General features: G+C 36.8%; 1 protein-coding gene across 5 annotated transcripts; it reads right to left on the bottom strand.

Annotated features, from left to right (window-relative positions):
• Positions 1–6,774: 6,774 nt before the first annotated feature.
• Positions 6,775–25,875, bottom strand: OMA1 (OMA1 zinc metallopeptidase). Of its 5 annotated transcripts, none has more exons than XM_026069019.1 (9): positions 25,769–25,874; positions 24,316–24,844; positions 22,729–22,957; positions 21,358–21,531; positions 21,157–21,264; positions 19,337–19,465; positions 16,020–16,094; positions 14,562–14,711; positions 6,775–7,112 (listed from the first exon to the last, which is right to left on the bottom strand). In XM_026069019.1, exons 2-9 carry the CDS (start codon positions 24,834–24,836, stop codon positions 6,891–6,893), a joined length of 1,608 nt encoding a protein of 535 aa, XP_025924804.1. In that variant the 5' UTR covers positions 24,837–24,844; positions 25,769–25,874; the 3' UTR covers positions 6,775–6,890. The 5 variants fall into 5 exon arrangements, with proteins under 5 accessions (XP_025924804.1, XP_025924805.1, XP_025924806.1 ...); XM_026069020.1 differs by lacking the exon at positions 25,769–25,874 and adding an exon at positions 25,613–25,715; XM_026069022.1 differs by lacking the exon at positions 6,775–7,112 and adding an exon at positions 7,119–7,721 and having other exon boundaries at positions 25,769–25,875.
• Between the last annotated feature and the right edge of the window lie 36 nt (positions 25,876–25,911).

Below are 25,911 nucleotides of genomic sequence, written 5' to 3'. Positions count from 1 at the left end.
TCCAGGTAAAGAAGGGCTGAAAGCCTTAGACAGAACCACACAGGATTCACTAGCTCACAGAGGTGAAGTTTCAAGTTTACTCCAGGGAAGAGTCATTGCAGTTAACACTGAAAGGGAAAACCACCTTGATAATTTACTAAAGCCAGACTAAAATTGAAGGTGTTACACTGCATCAATTTCAAAACAGCTCAAGCAGCCCAACTGCCATCTCGTGGCTAACAAATCACACTGCTGTGACTTTGCTACACTATTCCTTCATCATTTACTCCTTCGTTATTTATTCCATACACGTATGGAATAAATCTGAAGACAACATATACCAGGCAGGAATAAAGAGCTTTGATTCTCTAGAGTCCAAATATACAATACAGATCAATGTTGCTAGAGGGGAAAAAGAGATAGATTTAATTACCTCAAGCCTTAGATTGCAGAGAGTGGTGGGAGGGAAAGCATCTGGGCTGGGGCAGGGGTCATCTAAATTCTAGTACTATTCTGTAAAAGCTGATCTGACAAAGGAGACCAACTTCAGTATATACACACAAGAAAATTCTTACAGTTTGGGAAAGATATTTCATTTGACAATTGGATCAAATCCCCATTCCTCTATGCAATTCTATAAGTTACTCAACAAGGGAATTACAAAATACCACTTCTCCAGTAGATTCTTGCATCCTACGTGTTCCCTTGGGTTCACCTTAAAAAACATTTGAAAAAAGATCAAGAGTGATAGCTGAAGCTATAAAGCATCTGCAATGAAATTCACACAGGATTTTTGGAGCTTCTTTTAAGTTTATCAAATTTTAAGTCCATTTAGCACTTCTAGTAGCTTTTGTTGCTGATGCATGTACCTTACACCCTTTTTCACATCGACTTGAAGATGCCGAAACATTGGCTTGCTCACCCTACCTCTCTGGCACCTGATGAATGTTCTACATTGGATTGTATAGAGGAAAGGTTAGAACGATAAGAACTTGAGAGAAATAGGAAGGCCTTGACAACAATGTCACTCATGAACAGGAACGGAAAAAAAAATCTTTTATCATTTTGACAGAACTCACCTTGGGAAATGGTCTTTGTATCTTCCTTTAGAAACAACAAATAGTAAGACCAAAATGCTGTCTGCGATATGTACAAATATAGTTATAACAAATGCATCTTTCCTGTGAAAACCTGTATGCCAGTGAAAGCTTCAGGAAAAAGTAGGCAAGTCAGATCGCAAAGCATATATCACAAACAAAAATTTTACTTCCACTAGCTAAATGAACTATTTTTAAGATGTGACATCAGAGATTCTTAGTACCTGTGCCTCCACTGTTTTTTCACAGGAAGGCAGCAGCAAAATGACTAGATTCAGAAGCATTACGACCTTTCTCTTTACCTGTTCTCTGTGGTTCCTACTGGAAGTGCTGTCTGGAACCGACACGTAGAGTTGTTGCATGCTCTGAAACAGGTGTCTTCAGCTAAAAGACTTGTGAGCTGAATGCCACAAAATAAATTTTTGTTTAGCACAGATTTTAGGATCTATCACTAAAAAGTACCACCAGCCAGTACTACCTTTACCAAATTAAAATGCAGAGGGAGACCATACCAAATAGGAAGTTACTTTTTCAACATATATTTTCACATCTGTTTGGGTATTGCTCATCTATGACAATAAAAAGACTTCACTGAGAATATTATACAGGTGACTATGTTACACATTAGGTTTTTATCAGCTTGTCCTACTAAAATACTTTGTTGGCTATGATTTGTTAATTATTCCAGTATTGTCAGAATCCCCTTTTAAATTTAAATATTTTAGTAAGCTACGACAAAAGATTTAGAAACACATTTTTAGAGGGCGATAGACATCAACAGATGCTAAAACACTGCTTGAAAAATGCTGATGCTTAAAATATAGTACATATTGCACATATCCTTTTCAACATTTATGCTCTAGTCAATGTATTATAATTGAGCTCTACTGAATTACTTTTCTAGTGGATAAATACTGTACACACTGTAGTGTGAAGAGATATCATGTAATGTATACTAATTAAGCCATTATATCTGTAGAGAAGATCATGTCTGAAATATCAAATTACCAGAAATTAAACATCTCAAAGGATTAATGAAAGGCTATGGAGTCATTCACTTCCAGGTCAACAGGTTCAATATCAGCTTAGTTTAATAGTTATAAGGAATTTATGTGCTGGAGATAACAATTCTCTGCCTCCATTCATAAATCAGAGTAAGAACTCCTGACTCATGTACCAAGAACAGCAGCCTTTAACCAGCACAGCCAGGAATATTATGCCAGGCCTGTGCTTGGTATGGGGTCTCCACGAGATCAAATAACACATTTAGCGGATGTTTGCAATATGTCTTGGCAGCAACAAGGAACACCAGAGACACTCAATCAGTTCCTTCAGGATCTTCCCTCTACACATCTGCCAACAATTGCCAACCCCAACAATAAAGTTATCACAGGCAGAACATGCAACTCAATCTCTTTTATTCAACCTATGTAAAAGTTCGTTCTGCTTATCCTGATTCTGATCCTGCAGCTCTTGCTGCTTCTAGCAGAGGCACCTGCAAGAGCACCAGAAAAAGACGGAGGGGGAAGAAATGTAGTGAACTTCTACGCAGAGTCACCTTACAGCTAATATGAGAGCAAATACACAGCAAACCCAGACTTTGCGGAGGAATCATGAATTTGAAAGTCTCAACTTTTTTGAGATTAAATTACAGCAATACCAACAGATTTAGGAATCAGCTCCTAGGTGATGATGGACAGTAAACAAATAACTCTCGGGTTACATATAAGATATAAAGTAGTTAAGAAATAGCTCAGGCAAGAACAAATAACCATATCTTACTCAAATATGCATAAAGAGGTACATCCAGCCTCTGTAGACAGATATGAAAAGACAACAAACTGCATAACAGAATTTTCCAAAGCCTATCACTTTAATTTCCTATTAGAAAACTGTAATTTTAGACACAGAAGCTTTACACAGTGTGATGTATTGAACAAGAGAGTGATTCAGAACACCAGAGTTCTAGTCCCAGCTTTTTCACTGATCTTCAGTGAAGCTTTGGTAAAGTCACTAGCTTAACTGCACTTCAGTATTTCCAATAAAACAGCCAGGAAGTTCACCTATGCAGGCATTACGGAAAACTTAACTAGTATTTATGAGCTGCTTCAAGCTAGCTAGAAATGCAAGTTAGTGCTATTAGCCCCTACTGAGGGTGACTACACCCATACTATGCACTATGGATTAGAATGTAAAGAAGGCACAATGTATTGCTGACAGAAAAGTTTTATTCTAGTACCTCTATTACCAACCACATCCTTGTCATCCCATTTACACTCCAAAAACTCCAAGAGCTGAAAAAAGCACAAGGAATTTTAGCAGGGAGAATTTTGATGGCAGTAAAATAGCTTACAACACAGTATTATACTGGAAGTACTTTTTGAACTTGAGATACTGAAATACCAATACTACACGAGGAAAAAAACTGTGGCAGTCTAGATAACACATGCAAAAGGCATCAAGCTTGCAAGTTTGTTTCTCTTTTAATGACTACAAACAGAATTCAAAAACAAAGAGCATTCTAACAGCTCTTTGCTTTCTTGGCACTTATGTTTTTCAAATCAGGCACCTCAGAAAGAGCATTATTTCAAAAAAATATATATATGTCAACATGAAAGACCAAAAGTTGCAGAGAGTCATTTTTATTACAGAAATGCCTTGTACACACCTGCCCTGCTTGTCAAATCTCCTAACACTGCCAGTACAGTAAATGCATAGGAGAGATTTAGTGCAACCTGTACTATATACTTAATCTTTCTATAAGAAGCTGTGAAGCACAGAACGCAGTACTGGCAGTAGAAATGTAGAAACATTTTTATCAATCCATCTTACCTTATTCCCTTTTACTCACTATTCTCCCTCTTGTGATGATATGCATTTTTCAAGTACTGAATTCCTTCAACTAGATTTCTAGCTCTATCTTTCCTGTAACATACTAAGTTATACAACTGCAATGCAAAGTTTCTGCAGCTTGTTAGAAGCTTGCAATCACAATATTTTCCTAAGGGACATAATTTGAAATGAATTTAAAATATTTGAAATGAATTTAAAATGGACTTAAAATAATTATATTTTCTTTAATTAAAATAGTGTAGCCTTTGCTGAGGTTTCTCAAATCTTTGGAAAGCAAGAATATTTTTGTTAACTTTTATCTGTTCAAGAAAGTATTTGAAAATACTTCAACAATGTAGGCAAATGCAAAGTACAGTATTTAGTAAGAATTTAAGGCACAAGAGCCTACCGAGAGGCAGACAAGCACCCGGCATTTTCTGTGTTGGACAGTCAAGAGAAGCAGAGAGAAAAGAGAACTCCTTTCTAAAGCACTTGACAAAGTATTAGAGATAATTCAAGATGCAAAGTAAAAAATGAAATTTTCAACATCCCATTACAGACTGTAAAATATAGTGTTTTAGGTTAGAAGCTTAAATCTCTATGTGTTTTATCTCTCTCTCTATATATATACGTACATATATACACACATACATGTGTGCGCATGTGTGTATAAGGTTTATAAGGAGAGAAGTATCTTTTATTAGACCAATACAGTTGGAAAAAGCACATAAGCCCTTTAGTTGGTCTAATATAAACTATTACTCTCCCTTTAAAACTTTTCTCACGTCTCTTACATCATTAGACTATCATGGCTACAAGAGCACTTACACACAAATTAAAAAAATCTTCTCTGTTGAACTTTAAATTTGCACCACCAATATTCCACTCTAATACTTAGGCCGCTTAAAATAGACAGTAGAAATATGAAACTTGCGTAGTTTCATTCTTAACCTTGAACACTATTAAAACTCTTCTATGTTCTCCCTAGTCTTAACCGACATAAACATCAAGTTGCATGTCAACCAGGAACCCCGGATAACAAAACAAGCTTTGACACTGGAGCGAGAGAGAGGCAGCAGCATTGCAGTCCTGGTGTTGCAGTATAAACTATAAAGGCCACAGGGAAATCTAGATGGTGTATTTTTCTGTTTACCTTCAGGTGACAGCGTCCAAATACTTTAACACATCACTGAACGTCTGTTACAAAAACTCCTGTCACTAAGAATAAAAATAGATGGATGAATAATGGTCAGGCTGGACTTTCTGCCTCTTGCCAGTAGTATCGAGGAGAGATTTTAAAACAGCTTGCAAGCAATATGCAGCCAATCTAGACCTATATAATCAGGCCTAGAATCATCAACACAGTCAATACCGCAAATACAATGACTTACCTCCAAACAGAGGTAAGCTGGGTAGTTGCTAGCATTTCTCAGAGGACCCTGGTTCTTTGACTGAAGTCAGTAAAATTACTGGTTTCACAAACTGTTTTTCAAACTACAGATTCACTGACAGCACTGAAAACTTTTTTTCCCCCCTTTTTAAACTTTGCATTCTGATTAAATTGAAGAAATATGATAAGGTCTGCCCCCTCCATATATAAAAAAAGAACATTTTAAAATATCATACATTGCCAAACCTTTTGAATGCCCCTTTACTGTAAAATACTACCATACATGAAGCAGATTTTTCTTCCTATAGATAAACTTTATTTTAATACAAAGTGAGTAACAAAAAAAAAAAAAAAAAAAGCAAGTACATCTGAACAGATAAAAGAAAAGGATTTCATTTTTCATTTTTACTTGCTCCTGCCTCTTTCTATTTCTTCCTGTAAGATCAACATAGAATATTTTCATCAACAGGAGAGCAAGGATCTGTCAACCAGTGGCAAATAAAAAGATAACATGCTGACTATGCTGGCTGGTCCATCAGCATTACCTATCTTGCGCATATTGATCTCCATAGTAAAAGTCATGTTGGGGGGCAGCAGGGTGTGTTTTGTTGCTTTTTTTTTTTTTTATGCCCAGGATTAGATGCCGGTTTCCTGAGAAGTCCCCTTTTAGCATAGGGTACAACTGCTAAAGCTGTACAGGTAAAAAAAAAATCGTTACTTGTGTCTACTATCTAATATATTTCCATAGCAGCAATTACTTGTATCCAGACTGATATGTCCAGATCAACTGCTACCAAAATAAATCTGGCCTCTGATGAGGCATCCCGAGCATTTAAAAAGGATACCACAATCATCCTTGCAAAGCACTGTAGCGCTACAAACTGGTTCTTCTACAGCATTTTTAGAAGAAAGACTTCCTTGGAAAATTATTTAATTCCTCTTTTAAATTGAACTTTGTGCAACACTTTTAGGTTGCTTTGAAGAGAAATGTTGAATCAATATATATTCTAAAATGCCTTAGCAAGAAGAAAAATCCCAGCAGTAAACCCACATAATTAAGTGGGGGCATATCCAGGCCATAGGCTATTTTACTGCATCTCAGCTTAATATTTTTAAACATTTTATATGTGGAACAGGCAATATGTTCTCATCATTATTTCTCAAATGAAGTTGAACAGATCTAATCCAAATTACAGGAAGATAAACCAGACAACTTAAGTGATGAAAACTACTTTCCTCTCTGCTTTAGGGATGCTTCTGGCTCATCTGTCCTGTGATCAAGGTGAGCCTGATAAAGCTGAAAATTACACTGTGTGACTGGATTGTACAAGATTATCTTTCCCCTGAGAAGCGTTTTATTTTTAGTAACCCTTGATGAATAATAAGAAACTTTTTACTCCAACATACTGCTCTTCTTGTGTGGGCAGAGCTCCTTATTGCTTTGAGTGGGAGATCACAAGAAAGAAACATAGAATATGAATGGCTAGATGTTCTTTATGGTTCAAAGACAAATTTGCCTTAAAAGATAGACCTTCAGGACAGCGAGTTTCATAAAAATTGAATATTATTGTCACCTTTTGGTAACATTATCATCAAGAGTTTGTAGGTTTAACTGCAAAAGTTACTGGCATATCTTCCACTTTTTGAGTGTGAGGCAAATCCAGTTTTGGTTTTGCAAGATCTTGCTTTGTAGAATTTTGGGATTGTTGATCTTTAGATGATTCCAGAAGATGTTGCATGTTAAGTCTGAAAATGAGGCGAGGATCTGGTCCAGAAAGAGATGGGCAATTGCAGCTCTCTCTTATTTTAAGAGCCTGTGAATACATAGGAAAATAAGTCAAGCTCACTCAAAAAACTTCAGTCAGCTGTTTGGCTTCCCAGTAACGTCTGCATTTGCTACATAAAGTTTAGTGACTATAATGTCAATAGAGTTGTTAGTGAACAATTTTTCAAGAGAAACCAAGAATTCTTGGGAAGAAAGGTAACATTTAATGTGGTAGAACAATGAAAAGAATGAAAGAAGATGAATGAAAAAATGTTTTCTCAGCCAGTCTCCTGAAGAATGGATACTCTAAGAGGTACCACATAGGTAAATATGAAGTTTTTGAACTATTTCTTGTGCCATTTGTTCACAGCAGTACCTTTCTCCCATATTCACATGTAAATTAAAATGACTGCATCAAGAAAAAAGAATTGTGAGTAATCTACTTCATCAGATATGTTTCATTACTGAAATAACTGTATATACGTATCTGACTCAAAAGAGGAGGGAAAAATCATCAGTAACATAATGGACATTTAACTGTTCAGCACAGAGATCCAGAGAGTCAATCAATATAGTCAAGGTCCAGTTGCACAAGTGATCTCATCTCCAAAAAACATTTGAACACACAACTCCCAAGTGTTCTCAGAAAACAATGTTCCTAGAATAGAAAAATGTACCTGGATTAAGAGATTAGCACTAAGAAATCAAATTTTAATTACTTCTGCTTACAAAAGAATTAAAGCATCATTATTTCCATTTTACAGATTAGAAAGTGGAGGCACAAAGGAGTTAAAGGATTTCCTGGAGTATCAAAATCCCTGAGCACAGTCTTCTTGTACTTCCTCCAGCTTTGTATTCTGGTTCACAGATCATCCTGCCTTGTAGGCAATCTGAGAAAGGTATGAAAACAGATGAATTTCATCTCTCAAAAGCATTGTGAAGAAATTGATATAAAATAGTATAAACAGCTGTTTTGAAGGACACTAAAGCTGGTGTTCATTTTAATGAAATTAAACATACTTTCACTAGCCGACACAAACAGGCAGCATGCTTTATAGCTAAAAACAGTTACCACAGAACTCAGTTTGATGTAGTACTTTCCAACCAGTTGTCCACAGACTTACTAGTAGCCATGAATTTTCCCACAAATCCACATAAGCTACCAAAGAGAAGCAAATTTCTATACATTACATAGAAAACTATTACTTGCAGGATTTTGGAAGGTTCTACATTTCCGCTGAGAACTATTTTTCAAGATTTGCAAGATGAAATACCAAAATCCATTGGTTTAAATGAAACAGCACAAGAGTAGTCAAAAACTAGTCTGATATTTAAGTGCTAATCAATGCCATGGTCACTTTCATGTAATGTTAACTGTATTTCAGTCTCAGTTAAAAATATACACCTGTGGGCAGATGAACATCCAATTTTATTTTTCTTTTTTTCATGGGAAAGTAAGTTTGTATGTATATTTTACTCCTTTTTTCTTCATAACTGTGTTCGTGAATGGTAACAGTGACACCTGTCCTGAGTTGCAGACAGATGCCTGCTGAACAGTATTGGGGACTGTTGTCAAAAAGTATTAGGGACTGTTTATTTGCTCTAGATGGATTAAAGAGGAGGAAGGTAACACGTTTTCACAGCATTCCTATCACTGCACTTAAAAAAAAAAAAAAAAAAAAGCAGAATTTTAATTTGCTTTATATATACTAGATTTGGCTACACCTATTTAAATAATGTAGAGTCTACGCAGATAGTGTCGCTTGCCTCTAACTCCCTATATGGAGGGTGTCCTACCTTTCCAGTACACCTATGCAGAAATATTTACTCATCATTTTGAAGTTATTTTGTACCCTTTCACCAAAGACAGTGGGAGCAGCTTACCGCAACAGTTTTTAAAATGGAAAAATAGTGCTTCTTAACTAATCTCTTTGTATAAGGAAGTACCAATGCCTATCTCTCCCTAACTTTCATGTAGTAAACTGGTAAGAATTTCCTGTAAATGCCTAGAAACAAACAGAATTTAAAAGCAACAACTATTTTTTAGAAAAAGACACGTTCCAGAAACATAACAAGAGTTTTCTCAGCTGCTTATTGCTGAAATACAATGTTTAAATCACTGGACACACAAGTCTAGATTAGGCAATTGTCTAACTTTTTAAAAACAATAAGAATAAAGCTTTCAGTATTTTTTTTCCTATAAAGGTGATTGTCCATGTAGTCACCAAATGTTAACTATACTTCTGAACACTCTTCTGCTTCAGTGACCAATTAATTTCTAAACTGACATTTATGACAAATCAAGTTTTCCCTTGTTCTCCTCCAGAACATAAGCTGCTGCAAGACTGCATTAATGTCAAGCAGCATTATTCAAGGCAAATGGAAATATAAAGATTTAGATTGTATCCTGGAAAGTGCAATGTAATCCTCTTTTAAACTAATTTAGCCATTTTAAATCTCTGATTTTCTTGGCTATACAGTGTCTGGCTTATTTCCATGTTTTCATTTATCTAAAATACTGAAGTCACAACATCAAAGGTCAAAAACAATACTTCAGAGTTAACACTTTTACCCTGTGGATGTCTTTGCTTTCTTGCTACACATAAAGCTGTCCAAGAGGGAAGGAGATGCCAAGATAACACATCAACTCACATGCCATTAAAAATACTACAATCTGAGAACGGAAAGCTATGTTAACATGTCATCTCACTGTTAAAAATAAATATGACTACACACTCTAGTCAAAGTAGCCTTTGTATGTATGTTTGTGAAGGGTATGAAAGATTCAACCCTATTTAGAAGGCGTTCTTCATTAGCTCAGTTGGCTACTGCCATTTTGTTTTGTGCCAGCACCACTGTAGCATCATTAAGATGACAGTAACTGACTGAGGAGCTCACAATATATTTTTCCTGAAAGATAAAACAGCCCGACATGGTCAGCCATATGGTACTTTCAAAATCACTAGCAACTTCAAATTCAGTAATTCAATATTGCTCGAGCAATTTGGTCGTCAGTATTTAATCTTGACAGTTTGGGCAAGAGGACAAGTAAAAACATTCTTAATGAAGCACATGCATATCAATGTTATAAATAAGAACATTTCACTGACTGCATATACTGAAGAGTGTTACGAATAAAGAAGATGGACAGAACTGAGACAAGGTTAACTAGCTAGAGTGAGTACACAACTGCACCTGGGAAATGAGAGTACTTTAATGCTGTTCTTCTCAAGTTAACATTAAGACAGAAGTACTGCTGTTCAGAATAAAGACCACCTGCACGCTTACAGGTTCAGAAGATCTCAAATTATAAAACAGGAAAATTTTTGCTTGTAAGCAGCAAAGGTGAMGCAGTTTCTTAATCAATATGATTGCAATCACCTCCTGCAATGTGCTGGAAGTGGGGAGCAGTAAGAATCACGGAGTTCTGCCTCATCCTATTGCTTTCATATAAAACCTACCAGTAGAGACAAAAACAGGGAAGAAAATTTTTAGCTTTCCTTATTATTCCTTCAACACTGTCACAGATCCAGGCTAACTGCATCTCAAACCCTTACAGTCTTTCTGAGTGCATCCTAACATTAAGGCTGCCAGCTCTCTCAGGATAAAAGTCACAGCATTCTTTTGTCCTCAAACCAGGCCAAGGGTTATAGTCTCTTGTGTATTAACTATGATTACCTTGGTAGGGCTGACTTATGCTCTGACCTTGCAATTCTGACAAAAACAAAAGGAAAAGTCAAGAATGTAGGTTAAAAAAAAAAAAAAAGTTGAGTTGCAAAATGAATTACAATTAGCAGGGGATATAGAAGGCAACAGGTTCTATAAGTAAAATAGCAGTAAAAAGATGATAAAAGAATGGATAGGTCTACTGATGGAGAAGAAAATAGAATGATATATAATGCTAATACTCCAAATCTTCCACTGCTTCAGTTGGCACAGGTAAGGAAAGCTGTGACAAAATAACAACTCTATGAACAGGATACAAACACAGGTCAGAACTTTTAATTCTTATTTTCCTATTTAATAAGTTTTCATATTGATAGGGCTTGAGCAATATAATCTGAAAGTGCTTATAGAATTATCTGAAGTAACCTTCTAATCAGTAGTGATTACCTGCAGGTCTCAAAGTAAACAGCAAATATACCATCTCCTCTTTGAAAAGAAAGAGAAATAAAACTACCTTCAATATCTGAAATGACATCAGATTGAGAAATAAACAATAACTACCCAAATGAAAATAAAAGTGATAGTCAATATGGATTTGACAAGAACAAATCTTGACAAAGCAAATTAATTTACTTTTTCTTTTTTTTGACAAGTTAATTGGCCTAGCAAGCAAAAGAGAAGCAGTAGAGGTGACATATCCCAACTTCATAAGACTTCTGAAATCAACACAATGTGGCATTTCCCAAGAAAATTTGGGAAACAGAGTTACAGTGAATCAAAAACAGAATCTGAGTCAACTACATGATGCCACAAAAAGCAAATATCACGTCAAGAAGAATCTTTGTATCACCGAGAAGGCACAGGAGATAGTCTCCTGCTTTATTCAGCATAGTTGAAGCTTCAACTGATGTACAGTGCTTTATTTGGACAGCATACTAAGAAAAAGGTAGACAAACTGTAGGCAGTCAAAGAACATTAAAATAAAAGGTTCAGAGATGAACCAGAAGATCCTTCAGCTTCTTTCTGACAATGCACTTCCATGATTTTTCTCTCCAGAACAATGGTAAGCATCATTCCACTAGTACAGAACTATTTTATGATTTCTTTTCCTGAAAGTATTTAAAAAATTGTATGCATGCACAGGGCTTCTTTAAGTATCTCACCATCTTCCATGTAGGAATTTTAGTAGACTTCAGTTTCTCCATTTCCCTAGTTTACAATCCAAACCTCTCCCAGTCTGAGGAGTCCTTCAAAAATATGGTAAATCTTTTTAATTTTCTTCATAGCCTTTCCAGGACAATGTCACTTAGTAACTGCTTATAATTATGTATTTACTAGTTCCTTGGTTTGGCCATAGCTTGCAACGGCCTGTTTCCTATTCAGAAAGCAGAATTTAAGATCTTTAAAACTCACTTGATTTTCTCCCTGGCTTTTAACTATATGAAAAGAGAATCTCTTTGATATTCCCGTTTTAATTTACATTTCCTGAGACTATTAAATCACATCATTGAGACATGCAACTTCATCACCTGAAGAAAAGTCTTTGTTTTATAAGATCACAGTTTATTGTGAACTTGCTCAGAAATTTGTAGAGAAATATCTGAAGGGCCTGAGAAGCCCAAAAACTTGTCCCTGTTTCCCCCAGGTATGGTACCTGGTCTAATAATAGATATTGCCTTGCCCTGAAAACTATTTCAGCTTCAACACTACCAGTATATGAAACACTACATTTGTATCAATATCTTTAACACAAACCATTTTATTTCATTCTTATTTGTTGGGGAAAGACCACTTCAACTGAAGTAATATTCAAAACCAAATACAAAGGTAAAGAAAAGCAGAATTCCTTTAGGATTTAAGTCCTTGCTTCTTGCCCATGAAGGATCCAATACTGAGACTAAGAAGTACAGTTTCTTTATATAGAGATATTATTAACAGCCCTTTTAGAAATTTGGCTTCTCCCTCTGAGCTCTGAATATCTAATGGATATTAACACATGGTAAATACACTGCTCTAAAAGAATGCAAGTATGTCAATGAAAAACAAAAAGCTGCTGATAGTAAATGACAACAAAGACCATGGATTCTCTTCACATGCCTGAGATTTAGCTTCAAGAAGCCAGCTGTCAGAGGAAGGAGAGTCAAATTTTTAGGCAAGAAGTCTCCAACAACACTTCTCCGTACCCCCCTTTCATTTTTATCTACTTCTACTGTATCAACCTCACTCACCTAGTGAACTTCTGTTCAACACAAAGCCTGCAGCCCCTGCTTTCCCATCCTTCTCCAAAAAAATGTTTAAGGTAAAAAGCAAACAAAAATATCCCTAGTCCTCCTCAGTTGTTCTTTGGAAGAAAGTTTCCCAGCCTCTGCCCCTCCTGCAAGTTAGAGCAGTAATGCAAAAAAGAAAGGTTGTTCCACCTGGCAAACTACAAGAGATAAGACAGAAATAATATGATTGCCAGGTACACACCAATGCATAACTTATTTGCTCAGTCCTGGAATTCATTTCATTGCTACTTTATAAGCCAGTCAATAATTGTATAAAAATAAAGGATCCTGAACCCTTTACAGTCAATGTAACTATAATTGAGGCTCCACAAGAACCATCATTTTCCAACTCTGCTGCTCTAATATACATGTTATAAAATGCATCAAAATATTCTCACAATCTATTTAAATATCAGAAAGTCATTTCTGCAAAGTACAGTATGTGCAAATTAATTTAATATATTCAGCCTAACCAGTCTCCGACCTCCTACCCCTAATCTCTATTTTGACTCATGCCATCATTTAGAATATTTACTGCATTAACTCTCAAAGGATTCATGAAAATCATCTCTCTTTCTCCTCTGAAAACAGTAAAACACCTCAAAAAGGAAATTGCCAGTCGGTTTCAAGAAAGAAGGAAATTTCAAAATACAGTTCAGCCTATTTAAAAACAAGGCTTTGCTGTTGTTAAGTCTAACAATCCCTATCTTTAAACAGTTCTGTTTTTTTTTTTTTATTTAAAAAAAATAGTAAACAAATTAAGAGTACTAAGCTTGGCACGGTTTTCAACTACAAAACTAACATTTGGCTAACAACAGAATTTTTGCTTATGCTACCAGCAAGTAACACAGCAAATTAAGAGAATCCCCAAGCAGTTATCCACTTGGCATTCCTCTGAGAGGAAATCTGAAAGAAAGAACAGACTGCAGATTGATGGGCAATTGCATGAATTAGCTCCTTTTCCTTAGAGTGGGGTAAAATTTACTCCCTAATGCGATGGAAGAGTTAGAGAAATGTGAGGAAAAAAGAGGCTGCAAAATCTAGAGAGACCTATCATAACTAGGGCTATTAAGAAACCTTCTACTGGGGATTTGACATTCTTCTGAGGCACTGTTATTCAAGGTATATTCAATCCTGCATCAATGAGAGRGACAGGAATTGATGGAGCATTCTCTACTTGATAGCCTAGGGCTAGCTACCAAAGCAAGAGAAGACAAGACTGTTTAAGGACCCAGCTTAAATTCCAGCTTCCAAAATGGAAAAAGGATGGATGAGACTTGTGTCACTATCATATCTATATCAGAAAAATATTAAAAAGCAGAAGTATTACACTTCAATCAGAAATCAGAAAAATATCCTAGAATATAATTACATTTTACTTATGCTGTCTTAATTTTTCCTCATTTAATAAAAGCTTTAAGAAGGTTGAGTTTTATAACAGAAAATTTCTGTAATGACAAATAAAGATAAGCATGATGCTAAAAAAGTAGCTTGTGAACAAACATCAAACTAGTTCTGGCAACCTTTCTCGGAGAAAAAGCCACGCTTCTCTCAATTCTGCTCACCTCTGGGATAAGCCGGTCTAAGTGTTCAGCTCTATTTTCATGAGAAGGGTGTGTGGAGAGCCACTCTGGTAGCTTGGGCTGCCCTTGAATAGTTTCTGCTAATTCCATCTGTTGCCAAAATACACTGCTTGCTCTCACATCCACACAAGCCTGCAAGCAGAGAGGAAACGTATACGCCATTGTGTTTTTAAGGTACTAGAATACACATTCTAATGCACATTGAATTACAGCAGACATCTTATATTGTAGATCTGCAAAACCTCTTCAGATGGTCCCCCTTATATCAGACAGAAAAAGGCTATTCTAAAATGCTATAATAAAGTAAAAACTCCTTCACAGAGACACTGGATCTATTCCTTCTAAAACCTGTGTAGTTCCACTGATCTTAAAAATTTTATACACGAAATAGGAGGAAAAAGGATCAGGCTCACAATTTCTGGCATTTATGCTAGAAATACCGTTTATTACCAAAAGAGGAATTATTAAGAGCAATATCGCTAAAGAGCAATTATGTTTTCCCATGGATTGTATTATTCCCCTAGATGATTTTAAACAGCAAGCGCAGTTTCAGTCCCAGAATCAAATTCATTAAAAAAAAAAAAAAGTCTGCCTTGAAGAAATATTAATAATCCTATTAATAAAAGGAAATCTTCCTTATGAAATATTAACACTAGAGGGTGCTGCTCTCATAGTTATCTAACTCTCTAACATTTTTCTAGCTCTACTGCACTTAGCTAGAGCTGGCAGATTTGTTTTATTTTGTTTAATTTAGTTAAAATCCACATGGACAAAAAGAGGTGAAAAAAGTTCTGAGTAGTTTCTGACCAAATTTTACACTTACTTTAGCAAAGCCATATTATTTTCATGGCTGTATTTAGATTAAAATATCAGAGAAGTAGCTATATGCTTTGTAATTATCAGCAACCACAGAAAATATAATCACAATACAGAAAAGTTCTTAAATGTAACTGTACTGTTATGCAAGTAGACATTATAGATCAGAATACTTTAAGTGCACCAAAATATATTAAAGCATTCCTCCAAAGTGCTTGTAATAGATAGAAATTAGGCAAAAGACACAAAATTAAAGTACATTTTATATCATTGCATAAAATTTAATGGTTTTTTTTTTATGAAAGCTCACTATTTGGCTTTCTCTTCTTTATAAATATGTAGCTTTTTCTTCTAATAGTAATAAGCCATGTAGAAAGTATCCTTTGCAGTTAATAATGCTCCATCTTACAAATTTTAATTTTATTACATACAGTTTAGCCAGAACGCCTTTGTCTTCCCCTATAAACTGTTCTATTTTCCTGCTACTTCATAAACCTGCATTTCTTAAAGATTTAGGGGATCCTGAAATGAATGATCCTCTGTATGAAGTGTGAAACTCGCTCAAATTTTAATGGAAACTGAAAAAATGGTAAGTTCCTAGTAGAGCAAACCATCTGTAGTTACCTTTGCTGCAAACTGAAGTCCCACTTTATCAGCTTCAGCTTCCAATGTCCTGCTGTATGGTCTATCAAAAATAAACTGGAAAGAAGCACAGCAAAGCAATATTTCTTGTCTTTGAACACATACAAAGCAAGCAGCATTGTAGTTATTTTTCTAATCTTCTCATAAGAAGAAGCATTTATCTATCATATTAACATTGCAATTGGTCAGTCCTAATTTTTCTTAATCCAATCTTTAATTCCATTTTATGCCATTCATTGATTCTGTATTCAGTGGAAAATAATTAAAATTATACATATTTTTACAGCCTTTACCATCAACAAGTTTCATGGTGTTTTGCAGCACTCAAAGGGACAATGCCAACTTTAAATTAGTTGATTTAAAACATTAAAAGCAAAGACATATTACTGATCAGGGTTGCGTGCAAGATTCACAGTTAGAAGAAACAAGTTGATTATGCACAAAATGGAAATTTTTCACTTCACTCTAACTGGCATTGTTTAAAATTTTAATTGTAGCAACTATATGCAAAAAAATCCAATGGCTCCCTTAAACTTTTATGACAACTGTCTTTTAACCTCATATGACCTACATATGCATGGTAAATAGCCCCCAGTATCAAACATAACCATAAACACTTCCATGCAGAAACGACTCCTCTTTCATGATTATACTCCTAACAGAAGTTGTAAATTGTCCTTGAGAAATCTAATCAGAAGATATTAATCTGACCAACTTCTACCTCTTTTTTTCTGGGGGATGATACTGTATTAATAGGCACTAAAGGACATAGGCAGTTTTGTCAAATAAATATTTATTTATATAACCCAGGATTTTCTGGCACATATAATTCACATAGTTTCGGACAGCCCTGCCCTAGTACATCAGGTTACAGTAAAGGCTAATTAGGACTTGTTAAAACAGCTTGTTCTAGTGTGTAAACTCCTGCAGAGATTATAAGGAATATGTCACAACATTCTGGTCTGGGCATGATTAGGAAATACCAACTGATGAGTCAGAGCGTGCAAGTTAAGTGTAGAGAAAACGCTTTTACCAGCTCTTTATCTGGGTAGAGAAACATGTCCTTCTTATGCATTCGGGGGGAGGGGGGGGGAGTTAGAAATTAGATCTTGAAACTCTAAAATTCCTGTCAGAAATTAGATGCAATAAGAAAGAAAGATTTAATTTTTCAAGTCACTGGCCAGAACCATGTGTATGTTAAAGAAAAGGAAGTTCCAGGTAAGCTGACAATCAGGAATCAGTTTCCCCGTGAAATACAAATCTGATGGCATTACCTGGAAGACAGAGGGAATATGAAGTACTGTATTTGTACACACTAGTGTGGGGGATGTAAGTAAACCTCAGGGTCACATGTTGGGCTATTCCAAGAAAGTTCCTAGGCTCATGTGATTTAGTTTCCCTACAAAAGAACTTTTGCTATAAAAGCAAAGTCAGTGTGTTTCAGTTCAGAATTATATGACTAAACACCATCCACTACCATGAGACACCGTAAGAGAACTTAAAAATTTCCTAAGGCAAAGACAAACCCACTAGTTTTGGAGAGAAAAGCAGGACTGAAGCTAACATACCAAAAGACCTAACAAGAGTCACTGGAAGTTACTTACAGTGAATAGCTACAAATCAACAATAGTCATTAAGAAAAAAAGTAGTCTCTGAGGACATAGAAGAAGAACAGAGACTGAAACAGAAGTGAGTTCTGCAACGTGGCTTAAATAATCCAAAGAGTGGTGCAAGACACTACCATGGATAATAAGGACAAACTGAGATGCCAGAACATTAGAAAAGAAAAATAGGGAAGAAAAGAAAATGTCCTGAGAAAGTGTGCAGAAAGAAACATTTTCACGTAAGCATGATAGGCAGATGTTGAATGGCAGAAGCAATTATATGTTGCATTCATGGGTAAGCAACAGAAACAAAACTCTCTATTCAGCACCTTTAGAATATGGGATGAAGCTTTGCCAATATTTCTTATCACTTTATTCTGTATTACATGCGGATACATTTAATTTTATTGAAGGTGAGCCTGATAAGAATTTTTAAATGGGACATTACCGTACAATAGATCACAGAAGATCTTTTCTATAGCACAGTAGGACTATGAGCTTAAATCCAGATTCCATTTGCAGTCTAAAGCACAATTCCAAACTATGACACCACTTGCTAAAATATCAGCTGCAGTTAAACTATAAAAGGAAAAAAGTTTTGAAGTAAAGATGCTGACAGGGAGCTAAAACTTGTTGTCTAAATTACGAGCAGTCTCAGAATTGACTCACTTGGCTTTTTTCCTAATTCAGCTCTTCAAAATACCAGCTAGCATTCATTAATGTATTGGTTTTTTAGCTACTTGTACAAACATCCAAGCTCTTTAGAGGTAATTTATGTTCAGAATCCACACATCTACCCATTAGGATAAGAACTGCCAAACAGATTGGTTATGTTTAATTTTATGTTTTGAAGAACCAGGAGGAAATACTAGGAAAAGCAGCAAAAGAAGTCAAAGAAACTAAGGAGGTTTTTTATTACAATGCAGACAAGTTTTACAATGTAAGCAAATTTTCTTAAAAAGAAAAAAAAATTGTAAGAAATAGATCAATAACTGTCCAGAATCAGACAGTAAATTAGGCAGCAGAAGAAAGATGGCACTATAAGAACTCTAAATTTTACTTTATTGGAATTTATGCTATGTGAAAGGATTATATTTCAGTAAGTTTTATTATAGTGTGGTTTCTACTTTAAAAGAACATTTAGATTCTCAACTTTCTTATCTTGGAAATGTTTTATTACCACTAACAATGCATTTAAAAGATACTCATTCCATATATTTTAGTTTGTTTAGAAACAATTTAACAGCTATTCAAGACGGAAACTTGGCACTTCAACATCTAGAGCTTTAGAAAGTAAACTACATTTTAAAAAGACAATCATCAAACTTAACTTGGAAGCAAATATGAAGGACCTGTCCAGTCCAAAACCCAATCATTATTTAAGAGGATCCAAAGTTCTTCAAAAGGATAAAAGACAACACATATCAACTAAAGCAGAAGTATATTTATAAAAACATACTCCCTTCAGAAATAAACCCAGCTATGCCGGCTTGTAATCTCTCTCTCATCTTTTTGCTGAAACAGATTAGTTACTGGTACTATCTCCCAAAGAATATAAATGAATGTTTTTCCATGCAACTAAGGAATGACCATATGAAATACTTAAACACATTAGCAATGAATGTCAGCATATAACAATTATGCAAGTCGATGTATTCAAGTAAGTTGTATGAACTATTCTATAGTCAGTCTTACCTCCTGCAACTTGCTCTGAATCCACTGGCCAACAACCGCCAAACTATCACGAGGACAGATGGCCCAAATCATAGTGAGAAAGATGAGTGATAGGAAATCCAAGAAGTGAACCAGACTGGCCTTCTCTGCCTGAAAACAGAAATGGTCCAGTTTTCATTCCTTACTAATTTTTTTTTTTTTTAATAATATAATATAATTTGGAAATACTATAAAATCGCCCTTTTTTTTCAGTGCAAGTATGCAGCCAGACATACAGGGCTAACACAAGCTCCTCTGCTCACGCCAAAACAAAACAAACAAAAACAGTTGGATACAGGATACTTTCAGTCTATAATCCACATCAACTATGTAAATACAACTTGAGCAAACATATCCTGTCTGTCTCCAAAATTGAGAGATTCAAAGCCTGGGATAAGACGATAGCAACATACAGGTAGAATTCTCCAGCAAAAATGCCATGAAATAGTTCATGTATATGTAAATGTATATGGAACAGGTAGACACTAGTCTACGCAAAAGATCTAGAAGACTGTTCTTTACATTAACCTGAGAGGAGATAGACAACTTTTAGACAAGAATCCCAATAAAATAAGGGGACAATATGCAGTCCCACCTACCATATTCATTTTTTATTTTCTGTTGTGTTGTTTTAGTTTCAGAATCTAAGAGATCCTGAAGAAAGGAATTAAAGTTCTTCTGGTTTTTGGACTTCTATTTGACACGTGACAAACTGATATGAGCATTGACAAGGTGCACCACAAAACTGGTTAGCCAAATCATACAATACTTCTCTCTATGCCAGTTGGGTGATATAGGTTCCATACAAAGTAAGTTCTTTTTATTATTAGAAAAGTTTTGTAAAAAGTTTAACAAGTCTTAGCTGGCTTAACTGAGCCCAAGGAATTACAATGTGAATACTGTTGCTCATCCAAAGGCATACAAGTTCCAGTAAGCAATTCTCTTGGTTTGTCAATGCGCTTTTAAAATGTATTTATCCATTTCCAGATTACTTTTGCAAATTTATGAGGATCTTTACTTTTAAAAGCTCCTCATTAGGTTTTTCTGAAACTAATGAGTATGTAAAGACTACAATTCTTTAAACTACATGGACAGACAGAAATTATTTCAGAGGCAGACAAAGAAGTACTTTTTAGCAAATCATCCCAATCTAGAACAGTGTAAGGCAGATTTCTGTACCATCCTCTTTTTTTTTTTTAGGTGCACCTACAAAGCACAACCAAATGATTGCAAGAAGAAATCCCTATTTCAATGCATTCATGTCAGAGTATGGAAAAATTAAGTTTGTGAAAGCAATCATTTGCAAAAGCAGAATCAAGTTCCAGGCATTCTGGAGTTCATAATTCTAAAACTGTGTGCTACACTAATAAAAATATCATGTATTTTAAAAAAATATGTTAAGGTATATCCACTTCTGTGGGTATTAACAAATCTAGGAGTAACAAACTGGGTTGCTGAGCGCCTCCAGTTCCTTACATCTGCACTATAGAAGGAGGGACATCTCCAGACCAAGTTCTAAATGATTGTTAATAGTAAGCCATAATCCATCTGCAGAGTTATGAAAAAAAAATACTGACAGACATTGTGCTAACACTGCTGTAGGATTTCCAGCAGTTATCAAGAACTACATAAAGTTCTAAGGATATACCGCATGAGAACACTCATTTCAAACTCAGTATTTCATTAATGAGGAAGAGTCACACTGAAACTCTGCTTGGCAGCGATAGGAAAAATCTTAATTAGAAGAAGTAATTAGAAGTAATTTAAGAATTTTAGAAAGCTTTCTTTAAATAAATACTTACTGCGTGTTCCAGCACAGCATGAGCTATTTCATGTCCCAAAATGAAAGACAACTGGTGAATATCAGAAACTGCATTTAGCAGTCCTGTGAAAACAAATACTTGTCCATTCTGTAAACAAAAAGTGCAATTTTACATAAAAGATATAGAAATAAAATGTTGTTTTAATATTGCTAATAATTTTTGTGTTGGTGTTTAACTTACCGGAAGCACAAAAGCATTTACACCTGGTTCTTCAACCACATGGATAACCCACTTCTGCTCAGAGACCTGTGGGATGTCCTTATTGCTTTCAGATAAGTGACCAACAACTCTTTCCACAACCTGATAGCGTGCGTCTGTTGCAGGTAACATTTTATTTTTGAATTCCTCCATCCACTGAAACAAAAATTTATTGATGAATGTTTGATGAAACAAAAATTCAATTCATCAYCAGGCAGAATAAATATAGAGTAAATGACTAACTGGTAAACTCATTTAGTGACTACATACAACTTAGTAAAGATCTAAATTGATAGTAAATACTTTTATTTGACACATGTGATAATACAGTTTTCATCTGTTCTTCATCCATACAGCCAAAGCCAATATACTACAGTTCAGACTTTCAAACACACAAGTTAAGGAATAAACCTTAAAAGGAAATAAACTGAGCACAGATCAAGAATAAGACCTGTAAACTTGGCCCTACATCCTCCTACCTCTGAGGCATTCTTAATGCATAGTTAGGCAGGGCACCAATTTGGGGAACCTTTCTATATACTCCTTCTGAAATCCTATTTAAATTTAGTTTTTCTATATCTGTATATTTATTTTGTAATGTATAATCTGGAAAAGATTATATAAAAGACAATTCATCTATATCCTTATACTTCTTCCGCTCTGTTTACTTATCTCACATTCTCTGTAATACAGTAATACAGTGATGTCTGTGTATGGCTGGATTATCAAGTCTCATTGACATTAGAACAGAAAGCTACAGAACTTAGAGAAAGTTATAGAAATCAAAGAAGAAAGCAACTAAACAGAGATTAGCTGATCAAAAGAAAAAAAGGGGTAGAACAGAAGGCATTCTGAATGGTGGAGAGTATTACCTTACAAGATGACAACTGAAAACAGAGGACCTTAAACAAGAGCCAAAGTGCTCAAACCAGCAAAGAAAATGAGACAGGTCTGAGCATGTACCTATTAGCTATGCTTTTACTGCTTCTACATGATTGTTATATTGCAATAACTGTGTTAGAAGTACTTGCTTCATTCATGTAATGTGTTCTTTAACCATCATGTGTTCTTGAACTCTGAGAAAGAATTTAGGTAAGTAATGGGGGTGTTCTGGGAGGTTTTGAGTGTGAAGTGCAGCAAAGTACTGTAAAATTCTCATTTCTGTTGAGGGATAAAAGAGAATCTGATTGCCAGGAAGTATGCCAGAGAAAAGAGCTGAAGCCTTTACTTTCAAGTTCAAGACTTATTAAGGACACCACTAGGTTTGTTTGGCCATTTCAGTAACTGGACTACATCATCACTAAAAAAGCAGTAACAGTTTTAGAGCATTTTGAATTTACTTTAAAATCTTACCATATCATACTCCATCTGTGACAATTCCCTAAAATGTTCTTTTCCAAACACCAACAGTCGAGCACGCCCTGTGATGGGTGTCTCTTCCAAGTGAGTAAAATAAAACACAATAAATAAAACTCCTAAGCTACTGACACTCAGAAGTATCTTCCATTTATTTTTCCTTGCACTTTCCTTGAAGAGTTCCCGTTTGTTAGGAGGAAGTGCCTTCCACCAGTTTCTTATGCTCCTGTAAGACACAAACATTGTCAATCTAGGCTGTAGTTAAAAAGGGGGTTGTTATTGTCTGTCTTTGCTCTACTCCCTATTACATCCTCACCTCACGTGAGAGCATGTGAAAGGTTACACTCTACTTGCCCCCCCTACTCCATTCCCTTTCCTCCCTCACACAGGAAGCAGGAGAAGCAAAACCCCTTAGTATCTTGCTCTATCGCCCTTTACCATGTGTAAGTGAGAATGAGAAGAACAAAAGATAAATCTAACATCTCTGATAATGGAAACAACTTTCTTAACACTGTTGAGCAAACTGTCATTTCCATTCTTTTTCCATTCTCTTGGAAAACAAATCACTTTTAGCAAAACATTTTTCTAAATTACTCTAAATCCTAAATTTTCAGGACAGCAGTTCAGTTTAAATCTGAAAAGTTTTGCTTTAAAGATGTTGCCATTACAACTGGTACAAGATTAGGGAAGATTGGGTTTTTGGCTTATAGTTTTATCTGCTTCCATGCAGAGCTCTTTTGAACTCCAAAACCACTCAATTTGACTATCAGATAACACTTGGAATTCTGGTTTTGTAACACACAGAGCACACACAAGATGACAAACACGAATTTAGTCTCTAATTAAACCAGCCTTGCAGTGCCAGAGTACCTATGCTTGCAACAGACTCAAGGCATTGCTGCCCAAAACTCAGATTATTCACCAAAAAAACAACAAAAAAAAACACCCAAGAATCAAACTTCCCCTGCTTCCCAGCATCAGGTGGCAAGGGACCACCTGGAATTCAAAAGACAGCAAGTGTCCTGGGCAGCACATTCCCCCACTTCCAAAGCACTGTCCACATACCAAGGAGTTAGAAGAGAACAGGGTTATCCAACCCAGAACAGCCACCTCAGCCCTGATATATCTAGAATACACGGAAGGCTGTGGAGCACAAAAGCGTGCAGCGCATACAGAGTCTTGGGAAGCAGCAACACCAAATGGATATTTTGTTTGTGCAGCTATGGCTGGCTGGTACCCCACAGGATACTGCTTTGCTGTTGAGTGCTCAGCATTTCTGAAATTCCAAGTTAATTTTCAAGCCTGATTCTTAATGTCTTCTTCAAGGATAAAGAAAACATTTTTCTAACACAAAGCTACCAAAGGTAGTTCCCATAAGCTCATAGCAATTTTAGCTGGAGGTGGGTAAAGACTGGTTCCTAAAACTGGAATAAAATCAAATGTACAAGTTGAGCCTCCAGTCCTGCAAAGATTTACACAAATACTCAAATGAAAACACTTCATGTGCGCATATCATTTTCTACGAACAACAGTGAACCTATGCACAATGAGGTCTTACTGTCAGAGAGGAAGGTAGTATTTTACCTGCCAAGAATGATAGCAAGTAATTTCTGAGCTGGTTTAATGATAATCCAGAAAAGAGGAACTGGAGCAGCCTGAAATGATGGTGATATGTGAAAAAACCTGATGATTTGAATGTTCCAAGCAGAAAAACGATTTGGGAGTTGCACAAGGGAACTGATTTGGAGGGAAGTGATCTTCTCCACCAGTGGCTGAGAAGACAGGAAGCAAGATCTTGCAGAACTGTGGTGGGCATTCTTGCATACTTCTGTATTTACAACATTCAAAAGACACCTCTGTCCTTTACCAGTTGAGTTTCCATAGTAGTTAGGGCTTCCAGACAAAAAGCAGTTCCTAGTATTTCTACTCAAATCTAGCCTCTGACATGTATCTAGTATACGGCTGACTTGAATTCGGCAATGTCTTGCATAAGATCTATAGAAACTACTGCATTTCCCCTGTTTGGTCAAAGAAGTCAAATGAAAGAAAATACAGTTCCTGCCGGGAAACTTTAGACCACAGACGATACTCATACCCCCTTTCATGGGTTACCCTGAAACAAAACAGAAATAGCATAGACATAATAAGGAAAAGCACCCAAACAGGAAACCCTGAAACATCATTTCATCTGAACAGATACCACGTATCTGTTTACCAACAGTTGGGGTGTACAAAAAAGTCACAGTTGCAACTGCATCCTGTTGCAGATTTAAGATAGGAATCTGTTTAAAAGTGCAAAAAAAGGCAAATATTTTACATTTTATAACTGAGAACAAAGTAAAGTATCTTTTTTTCCCCTCTTTTCTTCCTCTTTAATCACCAAGATATTAGAATGCTAACAGGTGCCCCTTATGGAAAAGGCTTATACACAGCATCACCTTTCCGTGCTCAGCTCCTTGCCACAGGTGTTACTCACACACACGCACGAGCAGGGAGACGTTATTTAGCATTTTGCTAACACCTTTCCTCTGCTCTGGAGCGCACGGTGCGCATGTGCCGTGTCCGGCCTACGACAGAAACGACTCGGCCCGGCGAAACCCCGCGCCTCGCGGCCGGTGCCCTCTTACTCACCCAGCGCGGAAACACCCTCCCGCCCAGGCCCCGGCGGCCGTTTTCACCGTTAGCTCCAGTGCCGCCCCCCCAGCCCCGCTCCCCGGTCCCCGCCGGCCGGGCGGCGCTGCTCCCCTCAGGAAGAGGAACCGCAGCGGCAGCTCCACCCCGCTCTGCCTTTCGCCCCTCTCTAAAAACGGTCTGACGCGGAGCGGCTGACCTCGGCCCTCCGCGCCCAGGCAGGCCGCGCTCAGCAGCCCCCCACCCCCACCTCTGGGCGCGATTATCGCGATAGGGCTAGACGTGAGGAGGCGCGAGCGCGGAGGGGGGGGGAGAGGAGACGTGTCGCACTGAGGCGCCAGAGGGGGGAGGGGAGGCCTAGGGACCGGCTCGGTTGAACACCTCCTCCGCGGGCTCCCCTACTCACCGCCCCGGGAGGCGGAGGCGGAGCCGCCGTCGGTGCGGGGCCGAGGCGGAGGCGGAGGGCGGGAGCGCGGAGGCGGGACGGGTCCGGCGCTGCCCCCCTCCCCCCGCTCTGAGGCGGTGGCGGCCTCGCGCCGCCTCGCCGCG

This window comes from Apteryx rowi, unplaced genomic scaffold (assembly GCF_003343035.1).
Source record: "Apteryx rowi isolate R43461 unplaced genomic scaffold, aptRow1 scaffold_284, whole genome shotgun sequence".
NCBI lineage: Eukaryota > Metazoa > Chordata > Aves > Apterygiformes > Apterygidae > Apteryx > Apteryx rowi.
This window is presented reverse-complemented; position numbering and strand designations above follow the sequence as displayed.

Coding starts and splice junctions, on each gene's coding strand:
- OMA1 (XM_026069019.1), bottom strand. CDS start 24,836: ATGAAAGGGGGTATGAGTATCGTCTGTGGTCTAAAGTTTCCCGGCAGG. Junction 22,958..24,315: donor CTTGCTATCATTCTTGGCAG/GTAAAATACTAC, acceptor TGTGTCTTACAG/GAGCATAAGAAACTGGTGGA. Junction 7,113..14,561: donor TAGACCGGCTTATCCCAGAG/GTGAGCAGAATT, acceptor ATGTATTCACAG/GCTCTTAAAATAAGAGAGAG.